At 39.9% G+C, this 27,557-nt stretch overlaps 1 protein-coding gene across 1 annotated transcript in view; it reads left to right on the top strand.

Annotated features, from left to right (window-relative positions):
* Nucleotides 1-25,339, top strand: part of GRM1 (glutamate metabotropic receptor 1) — a 264,393-nt gene extending 239,054 nt beyond the window's left edge. Inside the window, exon 9 of the mRNA XM_054024486.1 lies at nt 21,514-25,339. Within this exon, the coding sequence (XP_053880461.1) occupies nt 21,514-22,366 (853 nt within the window). The 3' untranslated portion in view covers nt 22,367-25,339. The remainder of the gene's footprint in view (nt 1-21,513) is intronic.
* The last annotated feature ends 2,218 nt before the right edge of the window (nt 25,340-27,557 follow it).

Genomic DNA, 27,557 nt, shown 5'->3' with positions numbered 1-27,557 from the left:
CAACCTCCTTCAAAGCAAAACAACACTATTCCCTCACAATGTAATCCGCAGCTGATGAACCCAAGCTTTGCATTATGGTTTATTTGCATGCTCAGTGGTGTCACCCAGCTTTATTCCTGAAGGAATCAGAGAGAGAAGGCAGGTGAGGAAATAGCTTTCATTGGACAAGACCTTTACTTTGTGGAGCCGAAGCCAAGTGAGGTATCCTCCTGCAATTAGAAAAGGAAAATCCCCCCCCCCCCCCGCCCAACTCCTAAAATTGGCCTTTTTGGCTAGATAGGACAAGAAGTCTATAGAGCATATGTGGGTCAGCCATTGAAGCTTGTTTCAGTTGGACTGGGTCCTTTAATTGAAAGAGCTGTCATATAAGACCAAAATTCTTTTTATTTGTAAGTTATTCCCTTATTTGAAAGTTCCCAGACCTGAGCATTTTTACCACTTTCAGCTTCCTCCGCTGATATTCACAACTCCATTCTCCCACAGGAAATAAAGTGAAATAACCAGAGTCTTACAGATGCAGTCTGGCACTTGCACAAGGAGATATGGAAACATTATTTCTTTACATCATGCTCTCTCTTTGTTACTCTTGCGATATTGAATCACAACATTTAATTTTACCTATAGGCTTCCTTATGGCATTAGACAGCAGTACATCACAGTGATGCATAGATGTACAATTGCATAGAAGGGAAAGTTTCACAATTAATTAAAATACTGCTTATTTATTGAGCTGGGGGAAGCAGACACAGCACTGTGGAATACCTAAGGAAGTCTATCATCATTTTGGCGTAAAACACGCGTTATAATTTAAATTCTTACTTGACTGGATAGCTTATTCCTTTTCTTTGTATTTCTATATTTGTTTGTATTTATTATGGATCACATTTTGATTCCACAATAGAAAAATACAGTCATAACAACCCAATTAAATATTTTAATTTGGTATGAAAAAATATACCAATTCAGTAGTGACTTACATAGACAATTGTTTTTAGCTTTACTAGGTGCTCAGGTACAATAGTGATGAGCAGACTAGGTCTACCTAGTACTAAGAATCTCATGCTATTGCATTTAAAATCCAGTCATCTTTGGCCCAGTAATCAGTCTGTAAATCTCATAAAATCAGGATTCTTTGTGTGAAGCTACTAGTGTAATCGTAGTTTTGGGAGGGTCAGAAATAACATGGAAACAGACCCTGCTTTCCTGTAATTCAAAAAAATTCAAACAGAATCAAGAGTTGAAATACAAGGGTTTATGAAAACTTACTTTTAAGATTTTTAAATTTGAGACTGCCTTCTATCTCCTTCCTCATCCCCGAAGGTAGCACGTTTCATCCCTGTGCTTCAGTTATTCACATATTCCCAGAAAAAACAAGTATAACGGTGACACATTTCATGAGCACAAGGTATTTCATGTACTAGTACTTGCTAGAATAAGCCACGCATAGGAGACTCCTCAGATGTGTAATCAGTAGGGATCTCTCAGCCTACGTGTGATTTCATACAACTTTCAGCTAACTTAGAGATATAAACATAAACCTAACACTGAGGATACCATCTGAAATTGTGACAGTCTCTAGAAGATAGTGGGTCTATAAAACAATGAATGGAGTACACTCCTCCATATGCTATGTAGTGTTATTTTTTAACCTGTGACAGATGTAGTTTGAATAATGTTCTTATTTTAAGTTGTCCTAGTATAATTCAATGCAAGTTACTAACATAACTTAGCCTTCATGTTATTTAACTCTGTCAAAACATGATGTATGAGACAACACAGATGGCAAGATCTTATAAAAATACATGGGGACTGAAACATTTTTTGTGGTGTGGTATGTCTGAGTGAAGTGAAAGGCTCATCCACAGAGGCATGCCACTGTTTTAAAGCCAGCTTGTGGTGGGACTTTCTCTTTCCTGAGAAGCATGCCACATGTCACAAAATGCTGCAAGCTTAAATGTTTTACTACAAGAGAATAACTGTGATGAGCCTTTTGAAAATTTGTGATGGAACAAACACAAGATGAGAAATCATGGCTACATATATGATAGGCCATAATATTTCCTGGCCGAACTTATGCTGTTGTCCAAATTTCTGGCAAAGATTTTATACTGGTCACATAAAGTCAATCTGAATCCTGTGATGCTCTGTTTGACAGAGAAACAGATACAAAATCCATTCTGGATTAGACAGCTGAATGAGGCACATGGTAAACAGAAAATGCGTGTGAAGAGACCCACACAGGAGCGGCGCCAGGGTTTTTGGTGCCCTAGGCGGGGGTCCTTCCATGCTCCCGGTCGTCGTCGGCAATTCTGCGGCAGGGGGGTCCTTCCATGCTTCTGGTCTTCAGGGCACTTCGGCAGCGGGTCCCATAGCGAGTGAAGGACCCGCCGCAGAATTGCCGCCAAGGGCAGCAAAATGCCGCCCCCCCCCCCCCCCAAATCCTAGGTCACCTAAATGGAAGCGCCGGCCCTGGACCCATACGTGGGTAGATTTGTACGTTGATCAATGCTGTATTTTGAAGAAGTAAAGCTATAACAAACATGCCTGTTGTCACAATCACACAGATCTCCTAAAGCAAACATTGCTATTCAGTACCAGTAGGTGATACCCTTATGGGCTCTGGCTACACTAGGGAAACTTTCTAAAAGTTTCTCACCATTATTAACATGGGTTCAGCTCCATCGATATTAGTGTTACACTCCCAGACCTTGAACTGTGTTAAACACTGGAGTTTTATTACATTTAATATCTAAACAACCCAGACATAGCTTGCACGAGCCCCACGGGTCTCTCCAGAGAACACAAAAGGCACCTTTTTGTACATACACCTTTTGATCCGGCACTGGCAACCACATGTGAGGCCTGAATCTCCTGTGTGGTAAACATAAACTCTATGAGCATACTGCCATAAAATTCAGCATGCCTCACAGCCTGTACTTAGGAAATACCCAGGGTTTAGGCTGAGAGGGGATGGTGGGATCAATGTGCAAACAAAAGCACCTGCCTGGCTCTAACAAATACTATTTATCAATCCCTCACATTCACAAGCACCCAACTGACCTCCAGATGATCAAAGGAAGAAAATGAACAGTGCGAAATTCTGCCACTCTTGCTATTTTGCCCTTTGGGAGTGGAAGGAATAATAGGTCTCAACAGTGAAACATGAAGTGATGATTTAAGTCATGATGTTCTGACATAAAGGGGATATTTTCCCCTTTAAATATGAAATTGGATATTTGTGTTTTTTTAAAAAAAAGCTTTTGACTGATTCAGGACCATTGATTTGTATGCAGAGCTTACCCAAATAACAGCTTGATATTCTCATTGTTACCCCAACACCCTATCCTCTTTTTGTTTACGGCACTCACTTGTTTCAAGAGAGATTTTAAGCAATTTGGGGCAAAGACTGTGCCTACCTGTGTGCTTTTGATCAGAGTGAACCTAGAACTCATTCAAATAGCTTCAATGACAACTAGCACAGTGGGTCCCCGCACCTGACTGCGCCTTTGGATTAAACCTGGGCAACATTTTTCAGATGAAATTTATTTACACACACACAAAAAATGCAGATTTGGTGACCCAAAAATGTTTTGCGAATTCGTGTCAGTTGCCAAATTGTTCATGTTGAGGGGAGAGGGGAGGAGAAATTTCAAATTATTCAGTTTTGTTTCAGAGTTTTCAAAACTGAACATTTTTTTAATTTGAAATGTCTTTTTGTTTCAAAACTTCCTTCAATTAAAATAAATAAATAAATAATGTTAACAAATGCTCAAAAATGAAACAACATTTTTTCGGTGGGAGGGGGAGGCATTGGACTAAACATCTTGTTTGACCCAAAATTATTTTTATGGATTTTTTTTTCACTTTTGAGCTTTCCAAAAATTCCAAAATAATTTGTTTGACCTGAAACACTTTTGCTGTTTTGTTTTGTTTTGCTTTTTAAATTGCCAGCGGATTGAAAAATCCATAATTTGCACGTTCTTCTTTGGATGCTACTGCAGTATATATGATAAATAATAACAATGCCCTGCACATTAGTCGTCTTGGATGCAGGACAGATACATTCTGATTAAGGTATGTTGGATTAGTGGAGATAGTAATTCCTGAGTTGTGGGTGACTACATCAAGATTCACAGCGATACAGAAATAAAACAATCACAGATAGCAATTTACACTTTCCTGCAATCTTGACACAGCTGTTTGACTCATGGGATGATTAATTTACGCTTAAGGAAAAATATAGTGAGAAAAGCAACTCTTCTGTCAGACCCATTCTTTGCAGCATATTTCAACAGACCTGTTACTTTTCCTGAATTCTGAGCAGCTGGCTAGAAATATTCTTATGCTTCAAAGAACTTTAGAAGAACTAAGTTAAGCAGTTAATGCTCTGCTCTGTTGGGATTCCCTCCAAGACTTCCACTTAGCTTATTCAGAACACCTTGCCCAGTTCTGGGAGAACACTTCATCCAGTTGTCTGGGATTTCAAACATTCACTTCAACTCCAGCTTGTCACTCAGGTTAGTTTTGTAACAGCTTTTTGCCCATGCTGGCCAGGCCCAGATGGAGGGGGTTTAGGTATGGGGTGATACCACAATTCCAATTCATGTCACACACCACACAGTTCATATACATTTTTCTGAGCTATTAACATCTATACTTCCTGCACCTACAGACCAATCACTTTGCAGATTGCGTAAGGCAAGCGTATTGGTTCAGGGTGTTTCTGCCTACTTGTTTACTGTAAACATACCCACAATAGTTAGTTGTTTCAGCCAATACTTCTTCGGGCTTGTTCGGCCGTTACTTGTTCAGGCGTGTCTTGTTTTATCTTAGGCCTACTTGTGTCAGCTAAGCAGCCCTACATGCTCTATCATAGGCTTCTCTCTGATAGACTCTGTGCTAGTGGACCCCTGTCTGCATTAGATAGTATTTTAAACACCTTCATTATGGTATGGCAACTACTCATTTTAACACACAGTAGAGCTTGTTCTTTATCTACAGGATATTTGAATGGCTGGTGAGTATCTATATCTTGCAGTGGGAGACTAGAGCTCTTAATAATGGTCTTTTAATCATGGTGTCACAGTACAAAGATGGACAGGGTACCAAATTTTTTGAAAGAAGATATATGTGATATAGAAGAACAGGAGTACTTGTGGCACCTTAGAGACTAACAAATTTATTAGAGCATAAGCTTTCGTGGACTACAGCCCACTTCTTCAGATGCATATAGAATGGAACATATAATGAGGAGATATATATACACACATACAGAGAGCATAAACAGGTGGGAGTTGTCTTACCAACTCTGAGAGGCCAATTAATTAAGAGAAAAAAACCTTTTGAAGTGATAATCAAGCTAGCCGAGTACAGACAGTGTGATAAGAAGTGTGAGAGTACTTACAAGGGGAGATAGAGTCAATGTTTGTAATGGCTCAGCCATTCCCAGTCCTTATTCAAACCGGAGTTGATTGTGTCTAGTTTGCATATCAATTCTAGCTCTGCAGTCTCTCTTTGGAGTCTGTTTTTGAAGTTTTTCTGTTGTAATATAGCCACCCGCAGGTCTGTCACTGAATGACCAGACAGGTTAAAGTGTTCTCCCACTGGTTTTTGAGTATTTTGATTCCTGATGTCAGATTTGTGTCCATTAATTCTTTTGCGTAGAGACTGTCCGGTTTGGCCAATGTACATGGCAGAGGGGCATTGCTGGCACATGATGGCATATATCACATTGGTAGATGTGCAGGTGAACGAGCCCCTGATGGTATGGCTGATGTGATTAGGTCCTATGATGATGTCACTTGAATAGATATGTGGACAGAGTTGGCATCGGGGTTTGTTACAAGGATAGGTTCCTGGGTTAGTGGTTTTGTTCAGTGATGTGTGGTTGCTGGTGAGTATTTGCTTTAGGTTGGGGGGTTGTCTGTAAGTGAGGACAGGTCTGTCTCCCAAGATCTGTGAGAGTAAAGGATCATCTTTCAGGATAGGTTGTAGATCTCTGATGATGCGCTGGAGAGGTTTTAGTTGGGGGCTGAAGGTGACAGCTAGTGGTGTTCTGTTATTTTCTTTGTTGGGCCTGTCTTGTAGGAGGTGACTTCTGGGTACTCGTCTGGCTCTGTCAATCTGTTTTTTCACTTCAGCAGGTGGGTATTGTAGTTTTAAGAATGCTTGATAGAGATCTTGTAGGTGCTTGTCTCTATCCGAGGGATTGGAGCAAATGCGGTTATATCTTAGAGCTTGGCTGTAGACAATGGATCGTGTGGTGTGTCCTGGATGGAAGCTGGAGGCATGTAGGTAAGTGTAGCGGTCAGTAGGTTTCCGGTATAGGGTGGTATTGATGTGACCATCGCTTATTAGCACAGTAGTGTCCAGGAAATGGACCGCTTGTGTGGATTGATCTAGGCTGAGGTTGATGGTGGGATGGAAATTATTGAAATCATGGTGAAATTCCTCAAGGGCTTCTTTTCCATGGGTCCAGATGATGAAGATGTCATCAATGTAGCGCAAGTAGAGTAGGGGCATTAGGGGACGAGAGCTAAGGAAGCGTTGTTCTAAGTCAGCCATAAAAATGTTGGCATATTGTGGGGCCATGCGGGTACCCATAGCAGTGCCGCTGACTTGAAGGTATATATTGTCCCCAAATGTGAAATAGTTGTGGGTGAGTACAAAATCACAAAGTTCAGCCACCAGGTTAGCTGTGACATTATCAGGGATACTGTTCCTGATAGCTTGTAGTCCATCTTTGTGTGGAATATTGGTGTAGAGGGCTTCTACGTCCATAGTGGCCAGGATGGTGTTTTCTGGAAGATCACCGATGGATTGTAGTTTCCTCAGGAAGTCAGTGGTGTCTCGAAGATAGCTGGGAGTGCTGGTAGCGTAGGGTCTTAGGACAGAGTCTACATAACCAGACAAGCCTGATGTTAGGGTGCCAATGCCTGAGATGATGGGGCGTCCAGGATATCCAGGTTTATGGATCTTGGGTAGCAAATAGAATACCCCTGGTCGGGGTTCTAGGCATGTGTCTGTACGGATTTGTTCCTGTGCTTTGTCAGGGAGTTTTTTTAGCAGATGGTGTAGTTTCTTTAGGTAATCCTCAGTGGGATCAGAGGATAATGGCCTGTAGAATGTGGTGTTAGAGAGCTGTCTAGCAGCCTCCTGGTCATATTCCAATTTATTCATGATGACGACAGCACCTCCTTTGTCAGCCTTTTTGATTATGATGTCAGGGTTGTTTCTGAGGCTGTAGATGGCGTTGTGTTCAGCATGGCTGAGGTTATGTGGCAAGTGAAAGATGATCCTTTACTCTCACAGATCTTGGGAGACAGACCTGTCCTCGCTTACAGACAACCCCCCAACCTAAAGCAAATACTCACCAGCAACCACACATCACTGAACAAAACCACTAACCCAGGAACCTATCCTTGTAACAAACCCCGATGCCAACTCTGTCCACATATCTATTCAAGTGACATCATCATAGGACCTAATCACATCAGCCATACCATCAGGGGCTCGTTCACCTGCACATCTACCAATGTGATATATGCCATCATGTGCCAGCAATGCCCCTCTGCCATGTACATTGGCCAAACCGGACAGTCTCTATGCAAAAGAATTAATGGACACAAATCTGACATCAGGAATCAAAATACTCAAAAACCAGTGGGAGAACACTTTAACCTGTCTGGTCATTCAGTGACAGTCCTGCGGGTGGCTATATTACAACAGAAAAACTTCAAAAACAGACTCCAAAGAGAGACTGCAGAGCTAGAATTGATATGCAAACTAGACACAATCAACTCCGGTTTGAATAAGGACTGGGAATGGCTGAGCCATTACAAACATTGACTCTATCTCCCCTTGTAAGTACTCTCACACTTCTTATCACACTGTCTGTACTCGGCTAGCTTGATTATCACTTCAAAAGTTTTTTTTCTCTTAATTAATTGGCCTCTCAGAGTTGGTAAGACAACTCCCACCTGTTTATGCTCTCTGTATGTGTGTATATATATCTCCTCATTATATGTTCCATTCTATATGCATCCGAAGAAGTGGGCTGTAGTCCACGAAAGCTTATGCTCTAATAAATTTGTTAGTCTCTAAGGTGCCACAAGTACTCCTGTTCTTCTTTTTGCGGATACAGACTAACACGGCTGTTACTCTGAAATATGTGATATAGGGATCATTTGGCTTACACTGAATATTGCCACCACTTTGGTGGAATATGACAGCCTACTTAACAGTGTCAGCAACACTGCACAACAGTTTACGACAGAATTGAAAGGAACACACCTTTCCAACAAAATGTAGAGGGCATTTAGGGGGTTGTAATATCTATTTTTGATCGTGGCCAGACACACAGCTCTTAAGATGGCCCAGCCACCATTGGGACAAAAGAATAAAGATGCTTTCTGAATGTATTAGGGAGATTTTTGATTGGTTCTGGAAGTCTGTACCCTTCCCACTTTTGTATATGAGGAATTCATTGCAAGAAAATATCCCTAGAGTGTGAAAATGGGAAAAGTCATCATGAGGATGTATCAGGGTAGGAGGAAATATAGAATAGAAAGAAGATTCAAAAAAATCCCCCAAATGATAGCGAAATGTCTAGACTAGATCCAATAGAATCAGTTGCCTCAAAAGCAACTCGATCCCATGCCACACTTAAAAGTCAAAGGAAGTTTTGATATTGTTTTTAATGGTGTAAGACCAGATCCTTTTGTTTCATTGTGTCCTCTTTTGTATACATGGTGTGCATGCTGAAGCAATACATATGATGGGACTGTATTTAGAACTAGATTTTGGTCTCAAATAATTGGTTGCATATTGTCAAATATCTGGTAAAATCAGCCACTGTGACTGAATATACTACTGGTTCTGATTTTTAACAAGGCAATCAGCAATGAGGCATAATTCACAATGTTGTCCACTAAATATAGCAATTGGCTCTGCCAATAAACCAAGAAAATGGAAAATAATTATAGAAACGTTGGTTGTTCTGTTAATCTGAAGCTCTATAATCTTTGTGAATTTAGTAAGGTGAAGAAGAGGTCACAGTAGCTAAGCTCCCAATTATGATTGGCTTGAAGTTTCCAAATCTCAGGGATCTTGTCATTGCTGGTAAGAGTTTTAATTATTCAAGAAACTCTACGGTAGATAGTTTGAGTGCTGAGAAATAGCTCCATAGCAAATTTTACTTGCAATCTATTTATAATAGCATGGAAGTAATCTCAAGGCATTTACAGCCCCAAACCAAGTATTCATGCATTGCTGTATACATCACTCCGTGGTACTGTACATCAGTGTGTTGTGAGAAAAGTTGATTTGTTTTAATCGTTAGAAGCTGAACTGAATATGCAGTATTTGTACATGCCACTCTTCGACCCTTTGTTATGGGGATAAACAACGATATGGCAAGTGCTCACCATGACTTTCTCGTTGTGGACAAAAAATGCTGAGTTTTGTTTTGCATTTCATTTTCAACCCAACTAAAACTTTTTGCAGAATTCTGTCCCTACACTCCACTTGCAAAAGTACGTGAAATTTTTGTGGAAGCATTTTTTTTTTCTTTTCTTGGTTCTGTGAAAGACAGCATGGGAGCTTGCATCTGCTTTTGTTAACTATATAGCACAGCAGGGAGAAGAAATGAAAGAGCAAATTGCCTTCCATTATCTGCAGTGTTAACATCCAAAGCGACCAGTTTTCAGTTTTGAGGCATTAAATCATCTAAGAGAGCCTAAACTTTATGCCTACCCTTCAAAAGCACGGTTATATCCATGAGAAACAAAGATCCACATGTAAGGAATACCAATGACTATTTACTGTAGCCAGAGTGAGAGAAAGGTAACACTGAGAAAAGCAAACTATTGAAGTAAGAGCCATAGAAGAAAAGTATGAACTAAGCATATACTTTTTTAAAAAAAGCCTATAGTAAACCTCTTAAAGGATAAGAAGAGCATACTGCTCCTTTTGTACCATTGGAGAAGGCCAGGGGAGAGTTTTCATCGAAGACTAAATGCACAGCAGCATTGCCATCTGCTATTTAAGTACTTATGGTATCAGTAGAGAGAATGAGTATAAACACCATGAGAAGCCACTTGAAAACAAGTCATGCAGTAGCAAAGGAAAAATCTTTTTGCAAGTTGCAGTACGTCACAAAATAAAGTAGAGGAGGAGGAATGGCAAGATCCAGAGAAGACTGGGACTAGATCAGGGACAGGCACCCTATTGAGTGGTACAACCACCATGTGTGTACATGTGTATAACCACTCACTGGGTGTCTTTTTCTTTTCAATCTTCAGGAAGAGGCAGCCAGAATTCTCGCCCACCAGCCAGTGTCCGTCGGCACATGTGCAGCTTTGAAAAATCCCACACTGCAGTGAATGTGTAAGAGAAGCTGCATGACAAATAGCGGTTTTACCCCTTGCTTTCTCTTTCTCATGGGTTTATCATTTCTAATAATGGGACAAATGTGGTGCATGCCATTAAGGATGGGGAATTTGCTTATGTGCCCTGTTTTGCACAATGCCTTAATCTGATTGTCCATACATTCTTTAGAGGACACGGTTGAGTAATTTTTTTAGAGCTTTCATTTTTCATTATCTTCACTTTTGTCTGTAAATGCCTTCTTACAAGTTTGCAAATACATATTTCCATACTAATTTTATCTTTTTTCCATTTAGCCAGCATTTTTTCTCCCTTTTTACCATTTTGCATGGAGTTGAGATTATCCTGTGTGCTTTTGACAACTTCAGTTTCTTTAGTGGCTGACTCATGACAAGACATCTTTGCTGTGCACTGCTCTTGCTAACAGCACTTGTTAGTGAACTGCTGCTGTAGAGCCAGCAAAGAAAACATAAAACACTGGTTTGGTGGGACTCACAAAAATAGGGAAGACACGAGGAGCTTTGTATGAATGAGATCTGCAGGATCTAGCCTATAATGGCTATTGGGTTTTTAAAGTATCTCTTTAAGGCAATGACATGAGAATTTTTTTATTCTGCATCTTATTTTTATTTAGAACCCAAAATACTGTAACAGTTTTATGGTTGGTCAGATTATTAGCTATAAACCTTTGCAGTAACCCTCTAAGCAAATATGAGACTATTGTTGAAAATATGCTAGCTGTTGTGCAAAAAGTCTGTGGTCACTCCTAGCCTTTTCCTTTATAACCCTGCTTGCTGCACCAGCGAAGACAGCGTAGTGACTAGGTGGAAGTCCACTTCTTATACACTTGCACAACAATTTTGGGCAATATACAAAGCTACTTATAATTGGGGCTACAGTTTATCTCCACCATCCTGTCAGTGAAGTGTCATAGAATTTAGCATTCCAGTGTTTCTGTGCGCCTTTCAGGAGTCCATACTACTGACAAGCAGCACTAATGATAGTTTTCAGCCCTCTGATTTGTCTAATAGAAAAAAATATGGTATGGTGCATCAGATACTGCAAGAGTATTTTGATGTAAATGGTGATGGTATTGCAGTGTTTTGTCAGCAGCCATATTTGCCTCAATGAAAGGCAAACTTTATAAAGTCAATTTAAGGATTGGCAAAATATTTTCTCATCAACTCTCACTCCAAAGATAACATGCCCTTTTTTTCTGATCTAGAACAAGTCCTTCAAAGTCCCAACTGCACATCAGGGAGGATTGATTAAGAAATGGGAAGATTGATATTGACCTGCCATTAGGAGGCAAATAGAGAACTGTGCAACAATAAAAATTCTAAAAAGTGTACAAAGGTGCACTATAAAACTCTGCTATGCAAGGAAAGGCAGCAGCTTTTTTATCTTATTTTTGCCCCTTTTTAAAAAATAGTAAAAAATATCCTCGGCCAGTATAAGTCAGGAGACCTACCACTAATGGAAAATCAAAAAATAAATGAGCCTTAAAAATGGCTTTTGGTGGTAATAGGTTAAGATGGGTTCATAAAGAGCAGATGATTTTCCTGAAGGGCCCCTCTTTAACTTCACCAACTCCCAGAAATTGAAATAAAGCAATAAGTACATGTGTGAATTTGAGGTCCCCCTTTTTAAAATGGAACCCTTAACTTTGCAACTCCCTCCCTTCCAGTTGTATGTAAACAGTAAACAGAGACCTGCACTTTTTCTTGATCTGGGCCATATCTAGCCTTGGGTATTTTGCACCCAGTTACAACAGCTTAGGAAGCTCCATCCCATATCCTAGAGGGAACCTAGAAATGCAGGGGCATAAAAATTAAGCATAATTAGACATATTATTTTATTTGGAAATTCAAAGAGTTTTTGGGTTTATTTTATCCAGAGTCACTCAACCACTACTAAAACTTTCAGATACACCCATATCACCCTGACTCCTTCTTGTGTCTGATTGTTTACATAGTATGGTATATAATACCACCATTTTAAAAGTGAGGTATTCTTGTGGCTTCTACAATCAGATTTTATAGCTTCTTGTGGCAACCATGTTGAGTTTGCATTCAAAACGGTGACAGAGCAGTAAGGGCAGCTTAGAACATATCTGACGGCCTTTTTAAGATTTCTTTAGTTAAATTTTGAAAAGGCAAAACTCAGAGTATCCTGGAGAATCTTGCAGGTTAGAGATGAAAAAGACATAGGACATCACCTAGTCCATCTCTCTCCCAATGCAGAATTGTTCCCCATGTTGTCCAAGCATATGTCTGACTCAATCGGCCTTCACCTTTTCTGTTAGAAGACTGTTCCACATGCTAATAGAACTCACTATCAGGAAGTTTTCCTGCTATTAAGAATGTCATGCAGTCTGAAGTGGCTCATAACCATGAGTGCCAACCTCAGGGTAGACTGTCAGAAACAGGGCAGACTCCCCAAACTGGTGGCATGTTCCATAAATTATATTTCACCAAGCCACTAACAAATGTGAACTCCTGGATGACTAAATCAGTCTTATCCTGGAGTCCCAGTCAGTCCCCTTAAGCTCTCCAGTTTATCTTGGAACCCAGGCAAGCAGGAGTCAGTGATAAATGGTCACTTTCCCCAAAAGTCACAAAATAGTCAGGTTGCTCCCAGTCCCAAGAGAGCAGTCACTTACTCCAGATCAGTTGGTACCCTAAATCTTACACCAAAGACAACGCCTGTACCAATCCTGTAATGAACTATTTTAAAGGTTTATTAACTAGGAAAAAGTAATGTTATTTACAGGTTAAAGCAAGCAAACATATGCACACAAGTGAGTTGCAATCTAAATCCTAATAGTGACAGAGTTGTAGTGATCTGTCAATTCAAAAGGTCTTTCCTGGGGGATCTCTTGCTTCAGTTTAGAGTGTCTGGCTCTGTGAGAGTTCAAACAGCAAAGAGACCTTTATCTTTTACGTTTAGTCTTCCAGTCTACAAGACAAGCTCCCTTGCACATAGCATCTCCAAGGTATAATAGGGCCATTTCACCAGTCCTTTGTGCTGCAATGTTCCTTAATGGCCCATTTAATCTTGATAGCGCTCTTGAATGGTGGTGGTGGGGACGATTCCCAAGCCTGGGTTCACAAGTTCAGAGTAAATATTTTCAAAGTTATAAAGCACAGCTTACATAGTTTCTTATAGCATGGAATACTGGCATTACAAGTGAGAATAATGTATCACTTGTCTAAACATTAAATACAGTCTTATAAGACTAATACCTATTTTGAACAAAGCTAACATACAGGTGAGCTGGTTTGGTTTCCAGCTATGAGTTTGTCAGTTCTTACCTAATGCCTATGGCCTTGGCCAGAGCTGACACTTGGTTTACTAAGCAACAGATGCATCTGAAGAAGTGAGGTTCTTACCCACGAAAGCTTATGCTCCCAGTACTTCTGTTAGTCTCAAAGGTGCCACAGGACCCTCTGTTGCTTTTTACAGACTCAGACTAACACGGCTACCCCTCTGATACTTGGTTTACTAGTGTCACATAGCAAAAGCCACAGTTTTGGCTAATTTCATCCCATGGCTTTCAGCTATATGTTGCGGTACCACACTACATAATTACTCCCGTGCTTGGTGGTAAAGCCCTTTAGATATTTGAAGTCTGTTTCATGATGTCTGGCCAACTTATGCATATTTAGCTATCTTAATCTTCCTTTATATGGCATCCTTTCCAGATTCTGATAATTTTTGTTCCTCTTCTCTGAAACCTTCCAGTTTCTCCATATCTTTCTGGTAATATGGTGACCAGAACTGATTTGGTTTTGCACAAGAGCCATAAAAGACCCATTGGAATCAATGACAAAACTCTTATTAACTTTAGTATATGACTGGTCTACAGGAAGTGACTGTTACTTCCATGCTCCATGGCAGGGGTCCCCAACGCGGTGCCCGCGGGCGTCTAAGTGCGCCCGCATACTGGTCGGATTTTTTTTTTGCTCTGCCGGCAGCACTCGGCTTTTTTTTTTTTTTTTTTTGATGCCCGCCAGATGGAAAAGGTTGGGGACCACTGCTCCATGGAGTGATGCTTTTGTATATGCAAAGTCCATAGGTATTTTTCTATCCATGTCACCTTGCAAATTCATGGCAGATTTGCTATTCAGTATCAGCCCCAAGTCTTCTTTAACATTATTGCTTTCCAGACCTCCATCTCCCACTAATGTTAAATTATCTTTCCTCAGCTGTGTTATTTTGCATTTTTCCAAACTGAGCTTCACTTAGTTATTTTCTGTCTATTTCTAAGCTCTCTAAGTTCCTTTACGTTATCTCCCAGTCTTAAACGGTGTTCTCTGCTTTTCCCATTTTAATATCAGTGGATTTCATTAATATGCTGCTTAGCCTCTTTTCTAAACTATTAATGGAGATATTAAATATGAACTGAATCAGCCCTAACTCTGCTCCCCATGGTATCCCACAACTTAATACATTGCTATAGTTAATGGCCTTTTAGTCAGTTTTAAGTCTGTGATGATGTTACTAACCAAGCCAATTTGAATTCATTTTTAAATTCAGGTTTTATAAGCAACAGCACCACACACTTTTACTAAAATTTAAACTTGTGGAGCCAAATTTTCATCTGGTGCAAACCGACCATTTCATTTATGTGAAGAGACCTATGTTGATTCACATCACTTCAAGATCTGGCCCATTACGACTACTGCATTCCCTTCATCTACTAACTTTGCAGTCCTGTCAACAACAACAACTTTGTCTATCAAGAGTTATTTTTTCTAAATTTACTCTAGTTATTGCTCAATAATCCCCCAAGTAGGACCTGTTCTTTCTCTGCACTACAATTCAGAACTTTGTTGTGTTAGTCAGAAATCTAGTCAAAAGAAGAAAATCTGGTCAAAAGGGGAGGGATAGCTCAGTGGATTGAGCATTGGCCTGCTAAACCTAGGGTTGTGAGTTCAGTCCTTGAGGAGGCCACTTAGAGATCTGGAGCAAAATCAGTACTTAGTCCTGCTAGTGAAGGCACGGGGCTGGACTCAATTACCTTTTGGGGTCCCTTCCAGTTCTGTGAGATAATATATGGAGATATACCTATCAGATTCACAACAAATATTTTCACAAATGAAAGCATTGACTTACTTTCACTTTGATTCACTGCTCTTCGTTTTCTTGAGTATTTGGAGGATTTGCCTTGTATTCAGGAAAAATATTCACAATTCTGAACTTTTCATGAATTTTCAGCACAAATTATTTCTCAGAAATGCATAAGTAATTATTCATTATTATTCTTTAATATTTGCTATCCATCTTGGGAGCTGAAACAATGCCCTGTGATTTAAGTGACACTCACACTTAAATAACACTATTTACACTGTGAGTGTCACTTAAAATAGTCAAAGACAGCAGTTCACAAACAACCCATAAAGTCTGGACATTATTTGGTGAACCTTCCCAAACAACCAACACAATTATAGGGCAAAGGTGCATTCACTCTTTGCTAGACAGATAGTTGAAAAGAGGAAGTGGTCTTGTATTTCAGGTGAAGTTGATTCAAACTACTAAAAATGAATGCTAGTGATAATAATTAGCAGTCTGCACTTCTTAGCTATTAACTAATTAATCCTCCCAGCACTATTGCTAGTAAGTAAGGTCTTGTCTGCACACAACTTGGGCCACTTTAACTATACCTTACCCTTAAACCAGAACAACACACCCCTAGGGTGAGTACACTTACACTGGTATAAAAGTGCTTATACTGATACAACTTATTACTATATGGGAAGGGGAATAAGTTTCACTAATATAAGCACATTTTACACCAGTGTCCACATCAGGAGCTGTATAGGTATAACTAATTCGGTAGAAAACAAACAAAAAACCCACATCCCTAACCAACATAGTGATTGATACCCAGTACAAAATTTGTGTATAGACCAGGGTTAAGCCGTATAATATTGTTTGACAGACAGGATAAGTAGTGCAGAGAGGCTGGAAGACTTGTCCAAGTGAGTCAATGTCAGAGCAGGGGTTAGAATTCAGTGATTCTTGGCTTGTGTTCCCACACTCAGACCACTAGACCAAGTCTCTCCCTAGACTGTACTTCGCCAGCCAGGGTCTGAGTTTGAACATTTTGTATATACCCACTTTTTAATCAAATAGTTTCAAAGATATATTTAAAATAGCCCTCTAAATTACATAGAACATTAAATCTCCCATGTGCATGGAAAGCAATTTGTTTTGTGCTACAAAATAAAAAAAGGAAAGGTTAGTTTAATTTACTAAACTTCCAGAAATGCCAGTGGGAGGTTAAAATCTGCTCTAATTATACAGCAGCACAGAGAGTACTGGAGTCAGACAGTGAAAACTGTTGTGACAGTCTCTTATTACTGAGCTAGAAATTACATTGTAAATGGACTAAAACCAAAATAGTCTGTGATTTCCTCCTCTTGGTGATAATCAAGTACACTAAACAGACAAAGACCTGAACATGTGCTATAATGAGATTTTGACAGCATGTATCTACCTCACTCTTGGGAAAACCCCTTTATTAGGTTGAGAGAAAGAGATGAGCCCATAGTGAGCATGCCTCAAATATCAATCTTGCAGAGAAAAGCTACCAGATGTGGCCCATTAGGTTAAGAGACTCCGGGTTTCATTAGGCCAGAGTCAATATTGCCAAACTGGGATACAAGATTTGGAGATGAGACTAATGTTTTTTTCCTTTGTCCCTTATCCCCTTTGATGCCAGAGATACTTTACTCTAGAGACTATCTTGATGGAAGGAGCATTGTGAATGATTCATTGTCCTGACGTGAAGGAAAGCAGAGTATGTTCTGCTAGCCTTCCTAGGATGGGAAAGACAACTGCACTAAGAAGAGACTTCACTTGCTATATAAATTGCTTCTTTAGGGGCTGAAAGGGCTGGTAACCTGTACATGAGGGGTGTGGTGGTAACCCTTGTACAAAGATATCTGCTTCGGCACTGTCCTAGAATAACATCCCTCCCTCGCAGCAGGGTTAGTTCTGCGATATAAATGGTCAAATGGCCCCAGCTCTGCCACTAAGGGGTTCTTTGCTTGATGATTGGGCAGTAGCTGACATTCATCTTCTGAAATGCTGATAAGACAATAAATCAAAAATAGAGAAGGTTTGAACTGTCTCAGTACCTTGGATTTTGGTTTGGGCCTATCTTTTATTGATGGATTTGATAGCCATGTCTCAAGCTGCATAAAAATAATTCAGGATTTATAAATTCATAGAGTTTAAGGCCAGAAGGGACCATTGGATCATCTAGACTTACTTGTATATCACAGGACATTACATGTCACCTAGTTGCCCCTATATTGAGCCCAAAACTTTTGTTTGGCTAAAGCATATGTTCCAGAAAGGCATCCAGTCTTGAACTGAAAACAAGAGATTGAGAATTCACTGCTTCCCCTGGTAGCTTGTTCACATGGTGAATCATCCTCACTGGTAAAAATGTGTGCCTTATTTCTAATTTGAATTTGTTTGGATACCGCTTCCAGCCATTGATTCTTGTTCTGCCTTTCCCTGCAAGATTAATGAGCCCTTCAGCCTAGTTATGAAATTTCCTGTATACTAGTAATAAATCAAATAATACGAGGCATAGGCCAAATCTACTGTATTCCCATCCCAGCATGATTAGATACTCCCCTTCTCCCCTGGGTGTTTGGAGAGGCTAACAAATCAGGGCTTTGGCATATTGCGGGGAGAAGCAGAGTGAATTCCAAAGCTAAGGATTCAGAAAATGCATGTATCACCTTCTCTTAAACGTAGAGGGATCAAGCCCAGGTTCCTTTACTGATTATATCTGTAACAATATCAGACAAATAAAGAGGCAGTCACCCATGAGACAAACCACTTATCTTAATATATCTATCTATATGGTTCCCATCACCGTAACATCACTCAAAAACATTCATGAATTTATCTTTACAAATATAGGGAATTATTATGCATTTAGTAATCAAAGCTTGTCCCAACATCACACAGGGAGTATGCAGAAAAGCTGGCATTTAGGGCTTATGAATTAAAACTATCACTTTGAATTCTCTGTGAAAAGATATTGGCAGCCAGTGCAGCTTATGGTGTCCAAATTACTTAACAGAGGAGCATATGGAGAACACACAAAAAGGAAAAATCCTGGGGTTTATTCCTAGAATACACAAATTGCCCAAGACATATCTGATGTGGAAAGGAAGGAGAAACTGCCGCTCACTCAAAACATATCCCAGGCAGTAAAGCACAAATAAGCTCATCTTAGTTGTGTCAACAGGACATGCGTGAAATTGCCTGAACATTCAGCACAGAGACAGTCTTAGCTGCAGGGATTTAGAGAAATGGTATTCAGAAGATATGTTGTACTGGGTAGACATTGCGTTAAACCTGTAGCTCCTGGATGATTCAAAGGGCTTTATGTCATCAAAATCTTGCAAAGCACTGAGCTCAACCTGATGACTAGCTCTTAGAAGGGTTGTTAGAAAACCTGCAGTTAACAAACAATAAATAGATTTGATTAATTTTCTTGTCACCAAACCTACTACAAACAGCAACTGTGCAAATAACAGTTCCGTTTTGAGGCAAAACTCAGTGTCATGCCCTTGGGTAAGGGAAAAAATGGGCTGTATATTGAAAAAGTACAGTTGGAGTAGTGATATCATCATGGTCAGCTGTTGAGCTTCACAAATGGGGTCTGCAATTTGGTACAATTTGATATTGGGACAGACCAAAAATTTACCACAGGACTGTGGTGTGTTCTGCTGTCTGAGTTAATTGATTTGTGCTCAGCCATCTGTGCCTATTCTTAGGCCAAATTAGAAGAGTAAAGTACAGTGTTCTCTCTACTGGTCTGCTTTGGGGAAAAACCCAGTATACCAAGGTTTTTTTCCTCTTTCTGGCAAAAGATAGGGGGGGCAGAAAGAAAAGACCCACCACTCACCTTTGGAACACGTGTGGTCAGAGAACATAACTGTAAATCCTCCTCCTAGCCACAAGGGAGTGTCACCTTAAATCTCTTTAACTCAGTTCTCATACATTAGGTGATTACTGTGCAGCATTAAGATTGTGACCCTTAAAGTGACACACCATATCGGAGAGGACCCTTACTCAGTATATTTTTGACAACGCCTATCCACCGTTCATCACTACAGTTCTTTTTCTTAAAGGCTGAAGTTTGTATCACCTCTTCTGAATAGTCTGTGTGAAGTCTAAAACGACAATGGTCATAGTACATTGTTTTATCAAAAATAAAAAATCAGAAAAACCAAAATAATTATATGCATGAAATTTATATTTTTACCCTCAACAAAAGCTAGTCGACCTCTACCTCGATATAACGCTGTCCTCGGGAGCCAAAAAATCTTACCGCGTTATAGGTGAAACCGCGTTATATCGAACTTGCTTTGATCCACCGGAGTGCGCAGCCCCGCCTCCCGCTCCCCCCCCTCCCGGAGCTCTGCTTTACCACGTTATATCCGAATTCGTGTTATATCGGGTCACGTTATATCGGGGTAGAGGTGTAAATATAGGCCCTATTAATGTTGTTTCAGGAAAATAAGCAAGACTTGCATTTTTATTGCATTGATGCCTGTCTGGTCCAGTTTGACTCTTCCTCACCTTTGACCCTTCTTTGTAGGCAGTAGGTCAAAAACAAAGCCTGTTTACAGCTGTCTTGTGTGAATGACATTTTCAGTTATACCTTTCAGATTATTTTGATCTGCACCTGCATCCTGTCACCATTCCCACAAATATGGGCTCCAGAGCAGGGTTTCTGGAACAATTTGTATAGTGGGGGTGCTGAGAGCATTGAACCAAACTGTAAACCCTGGATATGATGGAAGCCACTTCAAGCACCCCTAGTTCCAGCTCCTATGCTCCAAAGAGGAGAGAACACTTAGACAGATAACATCGCATCTAGTCAGAGTTATGTGCACTCTTGGGGAGGAGCTGGTGGTTGTGGTACATGTAGATAACAATGACGTTGGGAAAGGTATTAGAGACCAAACTGGAGGCCAAATTGAGGCTGCTAGGTAAGAGATTAAAGTCCAGGACCCTCCAGGCTGGCATTCTTTTAAATGCTTCCAGTTCCGCATGCAGAGCCAGTTAGACAGGCAGAACTGCAGAGTCTCGATGCGTGGATGAGATGATGGGCTGCAGGTTGCCTACCACTGGGCTAGGGTTGCAAAAGGTGAGCGAGATGTAGTAATCTGTCAGCATTAAATGCCTTTTCAGGGCTTACCCCAGGCCAACCCTGGGAATCTTTGCTTTTCTGTTTCTTTGTTCCAGCCCTTGTAAGAGTCCAAACAGCAAAGAGATGAAAAATCTTCCTGTTAGCTATTTTGATTTCCCTTTTCTAGCATTCAAATCAATGGGATGAGGCCTGGTGCATATACTTCTCCATGGGTGGATAGGGCAATTAACAAAGCTTTAGTCCTATGATGTCCCACTTAATTTTGATAGGGCTCCTGGATGGGTGGAGAGAGCCACTCTTCCTGTCTGAGTTCACAAATCATAAAAGTGTAGCAGAGTGTTGGATTTCCCTCTAGGAAGGCCCTCCAATCCTTTAATATCTGGGACTTTTAATGTATGTCTAAATTTGGGAGAGGGAGAGGGAGAAGGTGTTGGCTAACAGGACAGAAAGAGTTATTAGCAGTACCTTCTGCTATCAATATTTTAAATGCCAAGGGCTAAGACTGTGGTTTGTTTTTCTTCCATCACTTTGGAAATGTTTCATGTAAACAGCAGTCAGCATTAATTAGAACTCTGCCTGTTATTTTTCCCTGTAAGATCCAGCAAGCAAACTTAGATGTAAACCAAAATAGCTGCCATGCCTAAAATCTGGGTAACCTTTCCGGTGCCCTCAATGTCAGGTTTTCTGTTTTGGCTGCAGGATCAGTAGCTGGCAGGGAATAATTGGATTCAGATGCAAATTGTGGTAATTGCTGCTTTTAAGATAAATCATGGTTTCTCTTCATAGTATTTCTCTGTGCCTGGTTCTGAGATTATCTGACTAGCAAGGGAACCGATTAATGAGGCAAGGCAGCCAAGTATTTCTCCAGGCTTGTTTGTTATGCTATACATGTGTGCATATTGTAAATGCAAATAAACCCATCTTTATTTTATTCATAGTTCTAATGGAAAGTCTGTGTCATGGTCTGAACCAGGTGGAAGACATGTTCCCAAGGGACAACACATGTGGCACAGACTCTCAATGCATGTAACGAGCAAGGAGACGGGATGCAATCAGACAGCAGTAATCAAGCCCCTCACTAAAAGTTACCATGGCCAAGGCAAGAGCCTGACTTTTTCAGATATCAGCAGTAAGACTCTCTACAATGTGGTGGAGGAAGAAGAGAGTGAGCCAGTGCGCTTCAGCCAGCCCAGCAGCCCTTCCATGGTGGTGCACAGGCGGGTGACAGCAACACCCCCACTTCAGGCAACGGCAGAAGAGACCAACCTGTTCTTACCTGAACAGCCCCCCAAGAGTCTGGTGCTGCAGCAGAGATATATTGTGGAGCAGGTGCAAGGCGTGGTCAACAAGTTTGCCACCGGCATTCCTGACTTCAACTCTGTGATTCCCATGCCCAATGCAGGGAATGGAGTGAGGGTCCTCTACCAGCCTCCACTGCAGCAACAGCAGGTTCTTCCTCTCCAGATGGCCATTTTCAGTGAAGAGCCAGTCTCACCGCCGGCTGACGAGGTGGAAAGCGAGAAGTTTAAGCTCATCCAGGGATATGTATACGAGAGGCCGGAGACCACGGAAGAGGAGGAGGAGGAGGAGGAAGAGGAGCGGGCGACTAGCAAACTGACTCTGGAAGACTCACCAGCACTGACGCCTCCATCTCCTTTCAGAGATTCGGTGGCTTCTGGCAGCTCGGTGCCCAGCTCCCCAGTTTCAGAGTCAGTGCTCTGCACCCCCCCAAACGTGACCTATGCTTCGGTCATCCTGAGGGATTATAAACAAAGTTCCTCCACCCTGTAGAATGAGGATTACATCAAGGTGTGAACAAGGAGGACTTTGGCTGCTATCAACTGGAAATTGCTGGTGGGGGGAGGGGGGAGAGAACCAAGACGTGTGGGTGGGGCAGCATGAGAAAGCAGAATGTGATGTTATATGTGATGGGACAAAAACTGTAACCTGCACTAAAAATGATCTATTTGAGGGCTTAAATTATTTAGCTGTTAAAAAAATAATGAAAGTGTTGTACTTTGAGAAGACAATAGGAAATTCTGACAAAGCACAAACCCAATAAACAACTTCTATAGCAAAAAAAAATGAGTAAACATAAAAATCACTCACACTCACACTCTTGGTAATGCTTGGAAATGACTCTGGATAAATGCAACCATGGATAAGTCATTAGCACATCTCATGGCTGTAATTCTTCATCTCGTACAGAAGCAGCAGACGCAAGAGCTGGAAGGGGCAGGGTGTGGCAGGAACAAGGGAAGAGATCTCTGTCTGAGAGTTTATATTTTTTCTGGTTTAGTAGGTGGGATAAAGTGCAAATGCAAGTCACTGTAGTGGTCTGTTGGGGAAAGCAAAGATAACATGCTGACATACGATTTTAAAAGAATTTTGTCAGAACAATCAGTTGCTCACATAGATTTTTTTTAACTTGTGCTGATTTTGAAAAGGGGCCAGGATAATCGCAACATTTTTTGTGATGAAGATTCAAGAGGTCTGGTTAAAAGAGCCTTTGTTGTAGTACTTGTAATGTTCTGAGTACTAAGAAGAACTGCCCTTTTGTATAAGATTGCAAGCCATGTGGCTAAACTGTTACATTACATTTACAGTAGCAAAATATTTACCAACTAACCTTTCATAATACAATATATTTGCCATGTGATTACATTGTTTTTTGTGTTACTATAGGAACAAATACATCAAAAATAACTGTATACTTAAAGCAACAATTACTACTTTAAACAAAAAGGCAATTCTTTATCGTGAGTCATAAAATCCATTGTAGAAGCAAGAGAATGAGAGTAGGTGGTGTGTGTGTGTCTGTATAGTATGTGTGAAATGTAATGTCTAATAACTGCCACTGGAAGATTGTCTTACAAATATACATGGATATTTTTATGTTCCAATCATGTTTTATAGCATTGTTACAAATATACTATAGATCTTTGAAAGTTTGTATGCTGTGCTAACACATTTTTCATATATAAGCTAAGACGGTTGTTACCCTTATAATAGATGCTTTATTTTGCAGATATTTTATTATGTGGAAATATGCTACTGATAACTAGTGCTTTGAGAGCTTGTTACTTTAAATGTTTGAAACAAGTGTGGTTAACCAAAATAAAAAGTCTGTTTTAGAAATCTTGCACATGCCAGTATTAAAACTATAAAGGCAAGACTGGAAAAAGTATTTAGACCATTTCTAGTTATTTCAGATAGTTAAAAATAAAATCATATTGAGACAAGAACTTTCATCAGTGCTTAATGTGGATCTACACAAAGATCCAGATCTATTCAGATCTGTCCTTTACCTCTCAGCCTCTTCTACTTACACGTCTTATTCCCAGTGTCTGTGTTTTTTCCTTCCATTTCCATTTTGCCTGTATGGTTTTCCTTTCTGCTCTTTTCATTTTTAATGCTCATTTCTATGCTTCTCTGTTTCTGTCCTTCTTCACACCCTCTTCTCTCCACATTTCACACATTTGCCAGAGATGGGCCTAAACCAAAACCCCGCCCCAAACATTCTTAAATGTTCTGGGGTTCAAAATGCCGATCCAACTCTTGTGGCTTGAGTGCATCAATTCAATGAACTCTGGTTTGTTTGGTTTGATTCGGTTCATTTCATTGGTTGGTTTTTGTTTTTTATATATTTGATATTGTGTTATATAGGCCACTCATATGGAGCAGACCCTCAGCTGCTGTAAATTGTCATAGCTTGATTGACTGCAGCTGAGGATCTGTTCCATAACTTCTACACTTTATTTTCTCTTGATATTTGTGAAGTGTTCTTTTCATGCCAACGTAATTACATAATTGCTTTTTGTCATAGGTCTTGTATGTTTTCTGCCAGAATTATTCTGAATTCCTCATATTTATACTTTTTTCCCCTTTTATTTCATTTTTAGTCTAAAAATGCCTGTTGCCAGTAATCAATTCTTCTATTAAAGTGTTTGTTATTTTTCTAATTATATAGCAGCAGCATTAAAAGAATTGGCTGGTACCCCAAATCAGATCCAATATTTAATCCTTACTCTTTTCTTTTTATGGTATTTCTTTCAATATGACTTGTTGCCAATTACTATTATCATCTTGATGTGAAAAGCATGAATTGACTTTGCCCAAAGAAACGACTACATCTTTGTCGAAAGATTGAGGTCTCTGGTCAAACCTAAAGATGGCATTGGGTTTGCTGGTTTGTTTTTGTTGGCTCACCGTTTTGTTTTTTGTTTTTTTAAACTGTAGATAGATTAAAGAAATAAGAAAAAAATGCAAAGATTTGTCTCTTGATAAGCATACTAGCAAAGGATTATATATTCTCATACCTATTATTACTATAAGATGTTTTATGTTGCTACCAATAGCAACAGGGCTAGTGCTTTGAAGACATGAGTTAGATAAGACAAAATGATTGCTAGATATATAGATATGTATGCCTATGGCAAATTTTTGGTTGTCTGAGCTAGCTGATTTGAACACATTAAGCACTGACTTTACTACTGTTTAATCATAATATCATGAGTAGGAGTTTTCTTGAAATTCAGTATAGTAGCTCTACGTTTGTAATTGTTAAAAACTGTAAACATACACATACATAAAGTGTATCTAAAGGGCAAGAACTCACCTTCGTGTATGTGGCTGTACAAGCTATTAAGCTTCCTGTAAAAGTTATTTCTTTTGGCCTGTCAAATGCTTGATTAAAATGGCCTTTTTGTCAAAATGATCTTGATGATGCTGTATAATAAATATTTTCTATTTATTATTTTAAAAGATTCTTAATTTTTGTTTCATGAGATAATGAAAAGTTTTGAATGTACATGTCCAAAAAAAAATCTGAGCTTTTAATCAGTGTATTACAGTAACAAGTTTGTGTGAGAGAGACTAGAATGCCTTAATGCATACAGGTATTGATTAAGCTATGTTTAAAAAAGAACGCTATTCTTCTTACTGGTGAAGAACAGGAGCATTGGGTCTTGGGCTGTAGGTTGTAGAGAATATTTAACTGGGAATGGGTAGGCATCTCTGCCACCCCATAGGATCAGTCCAGAAAATTGTTAATGTCAGTTTTCATGGGTCTCAGGTTCTTGCATATGCCAATTCTTTCACCCCTGAAGCAACCTATTCAGAATAAAGGCTTGTCACAGAAGCCATAAAAATGCTATGAGCTATGGGCACCAACTTATATCAAACACCTTACTGCTTCCTGTCCTGCAATGCTTAATGTTAAGATCAACAAACTTCTTGACTCTGCCAGTGACTCAAGTGGCTCTTTAATGCGTTAAGTGACTCATTAGTTTGGGATTGATGAGTGAGTCACTTAAACATCAAAATGGGAGCATGATAAGTGGAGCGGTGTGCATAATGGATTTTTTGGTTTCCTGGAAATTCCAACAAATTGGGGAGGAAAAATTGTTTCAGGTTGAACTGGAAACAATTGTTTTCTAAATTTTTGGCAAATTGAAAAGTTTTTAAAAAAAATCACTTCAAGTCAAACAATGTTTTGATTGTTAGCATTTTTGAACTTTTTTAAAATGATTTTGAAATTTCTAAACAAAAAGTCATTTTGCACCAAACCATTTAAATAAACTGTCAAAATGAAGTGTTTTGACTTTTTTTCCCACAATTTTCTTATGGTTTGGGGTCTTTTTCTACACAAACAATTCAGTGAAATCAACATGAATTTGGGAAACATTTTGGTGTAACCAAACCTGCATTTTTTGACCAAAAAAAGGATCAGCCAAAAATTTTCACCTAGTCTAATAAGCAACTTTTGAAAAGCATGAGAGCCTCCAAACAAAGTAACTGCAAAGGTATGTCCACACAGCAGCTGTGAAGTGTGGTTCCCAACCCAGCTAAATATACATCTGCTAGATTTCCTTGAGCTAGTGCACCACAAATAGCAATACGGCGACAACAGTACAGGTGGCAGTTTGACCTAGCTACCTGAGTACATACCCAGACAATGCCACTACCATAATATAAATATTTAATAGTCCCATTGAATGAATTTTTGTGGGACCAGGTTCCTAGGGTCCTATCCTGCAAACACTTCTGCACTGTGCTTAACCTTACTATGTAACTCCTCAGTGGCACCACTCACATAGATAAAGTTACTTGCCTGCATACATGCCTATCCATAGACTGTAAAGAAGAATTTCAGCCCACAGCATTACATGACCGGGAGAAAACGGATTCATTAGCTGAACACATTTCCTCAAATTTAGGGATGCCCAATGGTGACTGACAAGGAGTAAGACAGTAAAAAGCCCTCTTCTTGTCACAGCATCCCAAAGAGGTGTTAATGGAGCAGTCATTGTTAAAAATTGTTTTGCTCTTTTTGTCTTCATTTTGAAGACATCATAGGAGAGGGAGACCCAAAAGCCTTAAATAACTTGGTGTTTTCTCACTCTAAGTTCAAAAGTATGAAACAAAAAGAAGAGGACCAGAGACCAGATTCTGCCTCCTCTAACCTCGCCACCCCCGCTGCCCCTCTGGCAACATAAAGGGGCTGCAGTGAGCCAGGGAACTGGCACAGGAGCAGTGTAAGACCAATGTAAATGGAACTATACTTCTCCCCATTCATAGACTTCAGTATATTGGAGCCATCCCCGCAGTGTTTGCGCTATGGCGATTCTGGGCTGCAGAGCAAGCCAGGTAAGGTGGCCATAAGTCAGCCCACTGCCAGGCTACATGCTCGGTGCTGCATCTCAGGGCATATAACACAGAATTTATTCCAAAATATTCAAGGACGATGAATAAAGCTTTGATTCTGATGGTTTATTCCTGGACCTATTCTTACCCCACTACATATGTGCTAAAATATTTAGGGCCTAATTTTATATATGCATTGATTTAAATTAGGTGTACAAAAGATCAGAATCAGCATTTTTATTTCCCTGGTTTTTTTTTAAAGGCACAAATACATTTGTTTTACGAGAGAACATTTGCTAGAAGAAAATGTCTTAGACACACCCTTTAAAGTGAATTG

Source organism: Malaclemys terrapin, chromosome 3 (assembly GCF_027887155.1).
Source record: "Malaclemys terrapin pileata isolate rMalTer1 chromosome 3, rMalTer1.hap1, whole genome shotgun sequence".
NCBI lineage: Eukaryota > Metazoa > Chordata > Testudines > Emydidae > Malaclemys > Malaclemys terrapin.
The sequence above is the reverse complement of the archived record's forward strand: the minus strand, read 5'-3'. Positions and strand labels throughout refer to the sequence as shown.